The sequence below is a fragment of the Oryctolagus cuniculus genome, chromosome 4, assembly GCF_051225735.1.
Source record: "Oryctolagus cuniculus isolate XC-2025 breed Fujian yellow rabbit chromosome 4, ASM5122573v1, whole genome shotgun sequence".
In the NCBI taxonomy this organism is placed as follows: Eukaryota; Metazoa; Chordata; class Mammalia; order Lagomorpha; family Leporidae; genus Oryctolagus; species Oryctolagus cuniculus.
In genome coordinates this window covers 1,331,362-1,339,774 of record NC_142870.1, presented here as the reverse complement: position 1 = coordinate 1,339,774, position 8,413 = coordinate 1,331,362, and the positions used below count along the sequence as shown (strand labels likewise).

General features: G+C 65.0%; 1 protein-coding gene across 1 annotated transcript in view; it reads left to right on the top strand.

Moving 5' to 3' along the window:
- The first annotated feature begins 6,241 nt into the window (after positions 1 to 6,241).
- COL18A1 (collagen type XVIII alpha 1 chain) overlaps positions 6,242 to 8,413 on the top strand; it is an 85,124-nt gene continuing 82,952 nt past the window's right edge. Inside the window, exon 1 of the mRNA XM_070071757.2 lies at positions 6,242 to 6,480. Within this exon, the coding sequence (XP_069927858.2) occupies positions 6,318 to 6,480 (163 nt within the window). The 5' untranslated portion in view covers positions 6,242 to 6,317. The remainder of the gene's footprint in view (positions 6,481 to 8,413) is intronic.

Below are 8,413 nucleotides of genomic sequence, written 5' to 3'. Positions count from 1 at the left end.
CAATACCACGTATGCATGCCATCAGCATATGCAATACCACATGTGCTCACCATCAGTGCATGCAATAGCACGTGTGCACGCCACCAGCACATCCAAGGCCCCTGTGTTAGCAGCACATACGGTACCACGTGTGCACGCCGTCAGCACACACACTCCCCTGCAGTCGGCACAAGACCACTTACTCCCCTTGGACGGCCAGGCAGGTAAGAGCAGGAAACAGCCCCGCACTGCTCCTAACGTGCCCCCTTCAGCGCCCCCGTCCTGCTGCAGCTGTGGCTCCCGTGGGGGCTCCGCGGGCAGCTCCTGGCTTCCCAGCCCCTGAGTCGCTCTGTGTCCCTCCTGGGTTTCTAGAAGACGCCGCTGCTGGAGGGAATGCCGTGGGCGCCCGCCCCTCCAGTGCCGCACGGACTGGCACCGCGGCCGCAGGCGTCTGCACTCCTGTCCCGCTCCCTGCTCTGCTCCTCGGAGGCTTCTCCCGGCGCCCGGCAGTCGAGGACCACGGACGCGGCCTCGGGCTGGGCTTTCCTGCCGGCCGCCGTCTCCACGGACTTCTCAGGGCTTCTCCGACGGGTTGTGAAGACCCCTCGACGTCGCTGTCCACGCGTTTCTTGTTTCGCTGGGCTCTCGCCCTCTCCTCCCCGGCCCTGCGAGCTCGCTCTGGGTGTCTGGGGAGCTCAGCTCTGTCTGCGCCACCTGTTTTCCCTTCGTGATTTCTCCGTTTTCAGATTCACGTGTTCTTGTCTGGGCTGAGCTGAGCTGACCCAGGAGCGCGCCAGCGTCACTTCTCGTTGCTTGTGCGGAGTCCCGGCCTGGTTTGTCCCTTCCACCGCCCCAGGCTCCTTCCGTCTCCGGCACCCTCGTGTGTGGTGTGGGGTGTGGCACGGCGGGAGTTGTGAGTGTGTTGTATGCATGTGTGTGGTGTGTTTGCGTGTAGTATGTGTGGTGCGTGGTGCCCATAGATGACATGGAGAGAGCTAGGATATATAGTTTAAAAAGCAGGTTTCGGGGGCAGGTGTTGTGGTGCGGTGGGTTAAGCTGCTGCTTGTGACGCCGCATCCATATGAGCGCTGGTTCAAGTCCTGGCTGCTCCACTTCCAATCCAACTGCCTCTTTTTCTTCTTTTTTTAAAGATTTATTTATTTATTTGAAAGTCAGATGTGTCTGAGGCGCCCTGGACCCTGGTACCATGGCGGCAAACATGGCAAGGACACGGCACTGAGGGGCTGGAGCCCAGGGACAGGGAACAGGGGCCGGGGGGCTGGGGGGGCTGGGGGGGCTGGGGGCGCATGGGCTCCTGGGGCGATCAGGCCATGACAGGGCTGGGGCTGAGTACATGTGTGTGTGTGTGTAGTGTGGTGTTACATGTGTGTATAGTACACGTGTGGTATGGTGTGGTGTGTGTTTCAGTGTGGGGGACATGTGTGTAAGGCACATGTGTACAGTTTTGTGTGTGGGTTATGTGTGTTGGGTACCAGGTACATGTGTATGGGGTGTGTGTGTGGGGAAGTACATGTGTACTGTGTGTGTTGGGTGTATATGTGTGTGTAGGACACATGTGTACAGTGTGTGCACAGTGTGTGTGCATGGTATGGGGGTATATGTATATGGTGTGTGTATGTGGGGTGTGAATTATGTGCATGCTATGTGTGTACAGGGTGTGTGGGGGTACATGTGTGTACCATGTATGCACAGTGTGTGTGTGTGGTATGAGGGTTATGTGTGTATGTATGATGTAGAATATATGTGCAGTGTGTGGGGGATGGGGTCACGTGTGTGTGTGTTTGTGTAGACTGTATGAGCACTGTGGGTGATATGGGGTTACGTGTGTGTAGGGCTGTGTGTGTAGACTGTATGGCACTGGGTGTGGGATGTGGTTACGTGTATGTGTGTGTGTGTGTGTGTGTACGTGTAGACTTTGCAGTGTGTGTGGGATGGGTTTGTGTGTGTATGTATACCTGTAGGCTGTATGAGCACTGGGTGTGGGATGGGGTCACGTGTGTGTGTGTTTGTGTAGACTGTATGAGCACTGGGAGTGGGATGGGGTCACGTGTGTGTGTGTGTGTGTGTGTTTGTGTAGACTGTATGAGCACTGGGTGTGGGATGGGGTCATGTGTGTGTGTGTATACGTGTAGACTGTATGAGCACTGGGTGTGGGATGGGGTCACGTATGTGTGTGTGTATACGTGTAGACTGTATGAGCACTGGGAGTGGGATGGGGTCACGTGTGTGTGTATACGTGTAGACTGTATGAGCACTGGGTGTGGGATGGGGTCACGTGTGTGTGTATGTATACCTGTAGGCTGTATGAGCACTGGGTGTGGGATGGGGTCACGTGTGTGTGTTTGTGTAGACTGTATGAGCACTGGGTGTGGGATGGGGTTACGTGTGTGTGTATACGTGTAGACTGTATGAGCACTGGGAGTGGGATGGGGTCACGTGTGTGTGTGTTTGTGTAGACTGTATGAGCACTGGGTGTGGGATGGGGTCACGTGTGTGTGTGTGTGTTTGTGTAGACTGTATGAGCACTGGGAGTGGGATGGGGTCACGTGTGTGTGTATACGTGTAGACTGTATGAGCACTGGGTGTGGGATGGGGTTACGTGTGCGTAGGGCTATGTGTGTGTGTGTGCAGCACGGGGTACCCAGCCATGGGGACCGTGCAGCATGGAGCACTGGCCCAGTTCTCTGCGTGAGGGCCCCACCACGTGACCCGCTGGTCCGCAGGAGGCTTTGCCGTGACTGTGGGCCGTGGGGAGAGCGCAGGGACTCACGGTTCCCAGGGGCTGCCAGGGAGTCCACAAAGGGAAGGTGAATATCTGATGGCTTTTTCCCTTCCGTGTGCTGGTGGCTCGGGCATGACATGAAACTGTGTGTCCTTCTGTGGGCCTGGCCCTGGAAACCCAAGCCCAAGGCGCAGAGCCAAGCCGGTGCCAAGTGTTGGTGAGATGAGGCCGCGGCGACTCCCCAGCCAGCACCGAGAACTGTGTCACAGGAGCTCTGGGAAATGTCCAGGAAGGGACAAGGGTCCCTGAGGATCCCCCAGGCCATCGCTGCCAGTGGCCGACCCCCCCCCCCACAGGGCCCGTGCGCACCTGGACGGGCCCTGCCCCGGGAACACCTGCCCTTGCGCTGGGACCCCGCAAGCTGTGATGAACCCTCCCACGGACACCTGCTGCCTCCCACCCACAGCCTGGGTACAAAGTGAAATCCACAGAGCAAGCTGAGGAGGAAACAGATGAGCGGCAGGAGCAGCGAGTCCATCAGAGGCCACTGGCCGGCTGGGGACATGGACCCTGCATCAGCCCACGGATCTCGACGTGAGCAGGTGGACTGTGCCCCTGGTGTGTGGGCAGGCCAGAGGATGCAGTGGGCAGCTGGGCCCCGGATGGGGTGTACGTGTAGACTGGGCCTCCGAGGAACATGGCTGTTCCCGCCCTCCCTTCCTGGTGGAAGCACCCTTGGCCACGGCACCAAGCCCCATGGCACCTCCATGGGCACAGGTGGAAGGAACAGCGCCTCCCGCCTGTGCCCCACTCTCGAGGTTTCCTTGAGCTGGGTGGCTCAGGATAGGTGGGCAGCCCAGGCCTGCAGCCCGAGTCACTCCTAGAGGCCTCAGGGCTGCTGTGGTCTCAATGAGCCGTCTGTGGCCTGGAGGCCCGGGCTCCTGCCTTTGCCAAAACTCTGCCCTTGTTCAGATCAGAGGAGCCTGGATGGGCCCAGCCCTCCCCTCCCAGCCCTGGGGCTCCCTGGATGGCACTGCTCTGCCTCTGAGCTCAGCAGCTCTGCACCAGCCCCTGGCACAGGGCACCTGGGAACCACACGGACACAGGGCACCTGGGGACCACGCGGACACAGGGCACCTGGGGACCACGCGGACGCAGGGCACCTGGGGACCACGCGGACGCAGGGCACCTGGGGACCACGCGGACGCAGCGCACCTGGGGACCACGCGGACGCAGGGCACCTGGGGACCACGCGGACGCAGGGCACCTGGGGACCACGCGGACGCAGGGCACCTGGGGACCACGCGGACGCAGGGCACCTGGGGACCACGCGGACGCAGGGCCCTGCATCCGACACCCGTGTCCCGGGTGTGCATGCAAGAGGCAGAAAGACACAGCGCAGCACCATCGAGCCAGTTCCGAGTCTCTTTTCCTGCGTGTACATCTGTGTTTCCTGTTTATTTTCCCCTATAGTAATCAGGCATTATTTGTGTAAATAAAGGAAAAAATAAAACTCTAATAGGAAAAAGATGTGAATGCGTGGGAACGTGGAGCCCAGCAACCACTCACTGGCAAGACACGAAGCGGAAAAGGGGCACAGGATGTGCTCCTTTAGACGCAAGTGGGGCCGTCCCCAGCGTCCCCTGGGAAGCCGCATTTCTGTGCTCTGTTGCCCCATGCTCTTCCAGGGATCGGGAACGGTCAGCCGCGCTGGCTTCCTCCTGGTGGCCCGAGCCCCCCAGAGCAGGCTCACCCCTGCCCTGGGGCCCCCTCCTCTCCCTCCAGCGGGGAAAGGGAGAGGCTGAGGGTGGGCAGGCCCAGCGTGCCCCACCCTGTCCCCTGGGCCTGCACCCAGTCACCCGCCTCACCTGCAGAGGCCTGCTCTGTGAGGGGCGGGAGTCATCAGCTGGGTGGGGTGGAAGCAGGATGGGCCCTGGGGCATACGGGGTGGGGGGGTCCCCACTTGACTGCTCACGCAGGCAGGGACGTGCAGTGGACACATGGGTCAGCTACAGGACAGGATGGGCAGACAGATGCCGCACATGTGGGAACACACGGTACATGTGAACACGTCTGCTCCGTGCTGTTCATGGAAACACGTGGGTGACCAGCGCTGTGTAGCAGTGACACCGCCTCGTGGCCTGGTGCGACGCCGGTGGCCCACACGAGTGCTGGTTTGAGTCCAGCTGTTCTGCTTCTGGTTCAGCTCCCTGCTAACGGCCTGGGAAAGCGACGGAAGACGGAAGATGGCCCAAGAGCCTGGGCCCCTGCCACCCACGTGGGAGACCCGGATGGAGCTCCAGGCTCCTGGCTTGCAGCCATTTAGGGAGTGAATCAGCGGGTGGGAGATTTCTCTCTCCCCCAGTAACTCTGCCTTTCAAATAAATACATAAATCTTAAAATAAATGAGAATGTGTTCTCGGCCCTCTAAATCGATCCCCCCCTCCCTGGGGTCCTCGAGGACCCTGGCCACGGGGAGAACGACTTCAGGTTTGAAGCGGATGGTGGCAGGGACGCTGGCCAGGTGGACGCAGGACTGGGCAGGCCCAGCAGGAGGGCTCCTGCCTTTGAAGCCTGCAGCAGACGGGGTGATGTGAGCAGATCAGCATCCGGAGCAGCCCCCGGGCTGGCGCTGGGGAGGCAGCAGCAGGCAGGGGGAGGTGCAGAGGGCAGACTGGCCAGGGAGGCGCAGCGGCTGAGCCCTTTAGGTCGGTGTGGGGGCCCTGGCCCCGCCCGGGAGAAGGGTGCGGCCACTGGTGTCTCAGGCCTGCCGGGTGGTGGGCTGGTGTCCCTTGCTGTGGATGGCTCTGGGGTCAAGGAGATGAGCCCTGGCCAGGCCGGCACCCGGGCAGGGCCGGCAGCGCACCCAGCTGGCAAGAGGGTCTGTAGGGCAGAAGGGGCCGGTCCCAGACCTGCTGGACAGGAGGGCTCTGGGGGCGCGGAGTGGCCTCGCGGGTTGAGACGGGCTACCCCGGCAGGGCTGCTCCAGGAAAGGCCCCGGGCCTGGGTCAGCCGGAGGGGGTCGGGAGGTCGCACAGAGATGGCAACCCCAGGCCCTCTCCCCTGTCCTGGAGGTGCGGCTGGACGCGCTGGTGCCCGTGGGGGCGGCCGCCGCAGGACTCACGGGGTGCACGGCCCACGTCCACCCACCGGGCCGCGAGGCTGGGGGTCTCTCCGACGCGGTGCCGGCCCCACGCACTCCCCCGCTGCCCGCTGTCCCCGTCCCGCACGCCCGCGGGCGTCTCTGCTGGCGAAGCGCGCCCGCGTTACCGGGTCTAGCCTGAGGTTTGAGCCGAGGAGCCCGGGCGGACAGAGCTGGGGTAGCCGCGGGGTCAGCGCAGCCGCCCCCCGCACTCGCCGTCCCGTCCCCCCACCCCCTCTTCCCCCGCCCCGCGTCCGCTCCTCCGCGCAGGCCCCGCCCCTCCCATCCGACCACGCCCCTCCCGGGCCCGCAAGCTCTGCCCGTCCCGCCCTCCCGCAGGCCCCGCCCCTCTGGCCCGGCCACGCCCCCGCCCGCCCCCGGCCCGAGCGCGGCGGGCAGCGGGCGCACCGCGGCCGAGGCGCAGCATCCGCAGCCGAGCCTGTCCGGTCGAGCATGGCGCCGAGGCGCGGCCGCGGGGCCGGCGAGGACGCACGGCGCCCTCACCTGTCGCCCGGCGCCCGCAGGTGGCTCTGGCTGCGACCGCGGCGGCGGCTGCTGGACGTGCTGGCCGCCCTGGTCCTGCTGCTTGGGGCCGGCGCGGCTTCGGCGGAGCCAGGTAAGACTCGGCGGGGCCCGCGAGGGTCCGCGCCGTTGCCGGCGCCCTTTGTGCGGTCTCGGTAGCGTCTGGGAGGCGGCGTCCCCGGCCCTGTGCGTGCGCGCAGGTGGCCTGGCGCGGGGTCCGGGGCGGTCATTCATTCTTCGGCCGCGGCCCGAGTCGCTCGCGTCCTAGCCTAGCTTCAGCGGCCGCGCGCGGAGCTGGTGCGGGGCCGTGGGCGCGGCGTCCCCGGAGACATGGGGCCCGGGCCGCCCTCCTCGGCCCCGGCACTGCCGGCGTCCGCGGCTCCGCAGCCTGTGGAGGCGAAGCCGCGCGGGCTCCCAGCGGCCGGGCCCCGCGCCCGCCGGTGTCGGGTTGCGCGCGGTCCGCTTTGATGCCGGCGACCGGGGCGGCCCCGCCGGGAACAATGCGCGCAGAGGCGCACGGCCCGCCGCCGGGCCCCAACTGCTCCTCCCGCGTGCGCCCCCGGCTCGGCGGCACCGCGGAGGCGCAGGACAAGGGGGCCTGGGACGCCGCGCCCGGGACCTGCCTCCAGGTGCGCTTGCGGTACGCGCCCCGGCCCGCGCCGGACGGGTACCGGCCGGGAGGGAGGGATGGACTGGGGGAACCGGCCTGGGTGCGTCGGGGCGCCGTCGCCGCGGCACCAGCGCAGGCCTCGCAAGCACACCTGAAGAACACCTGTGGCCGATGGTGGCTTACTTATTTGTGCCGCTTGTAGCGGGCGAAGCTTCTCCCCACGTCGCTCTGGGCGGCAGTGGTGGCTGCGGGGCACCCGGGAGGCAGGCGCCGGGATCGGAGGGGCGGAAGCCTCAGCCCGGAGAGGTCGCGGGCGCTCAGCCCTGGGAAGCGAAGTCTAGACGGCGGCGTCGGCACATTTGGGGAGGTGAACCCTGGAGACCGGGAGACCGGGAGAGCGGGGAGCAGACGTCGGCGGCGCTCCCGGCGCCGCCCGCCAGGTGTGCGATGGGATGGGCGGGGCCTCATGGAATTCGGTCCCCCGGTGTGCGTCCCGAGGTCGGAGTGGGAAGCGGCCCCTCCCCCCGCACTGGAGGACCCTGGCCCGGCCCAGGATCTGATCCCTGAGCCGGGAGAACAATGGCCCCTGGGGTGTTATCGGGAAGGCTAGGCCTGACTTCCCTGGGGCTTGGCTCCTGCTGGAAACCCCGGGAGCCCCCGGGACGGGCGGGACCCGGGTGCCCAGGCACCCTTTCTCGGCGCTGGATCGGAACGAAGCCTGTGGCATTTTGTGTAAGGGTTCGTCCCTGTGCCTCCCTTGCTCCTGAGTGGCGTCTGTGTCCAGGCCCCGCCTCTCCGTGCCCGCGCCATGGCTGCGGCTCACCCGCTGGGCAAGGCGGAGGCCCCTGGGAGGTAAAGGACTGTGTCTGGTGGGCGTTGGCCGGTGCCCACGGCCACACCAGGGCCGTGTCTGAGCTGCCGCTGTGCCGTGCTGGCATCCCCAGTGTCCCCCGGCCGGCCGGTGCCCTGGCTCTTCTCCCCGCTCGCACTGCCCCGTGTGGTGGTCAGCACGAGTGGGGGCTCAGAGACGGGGCCTCGCAGGGTCCTCCCAGGCAGGCAGCGCTGGGCTAACCTTCTACCCCCAAAGATGGAAAGGGCGCCTGGTCTCCCCTCCCCCACTGCGAGTCCCCCTGCTCAGGTTCGCGCACCTCCAGGTTAGTTTTCAGTTTCAGTAAAACTCGTTTTTCAGGGTCCTCCTGCTTTTTTTTTTTTTTAATGAAGGAAGGTGGGAGAGCCCCCTGGAAGGAGAGAAGCTTCTTCCATGCAGAGTGGGGGTCGCACCTGCGTCTGCACACGCGTGTCAGGGTGGAGGACACGCGTGCCCACACGTGTAGTCACAGGCAGACTCACACTCCCATTGCCACACGCACGTGTACACCACGCACGTGCACGCATGCCTCTCCACCGGGGTTGTTGA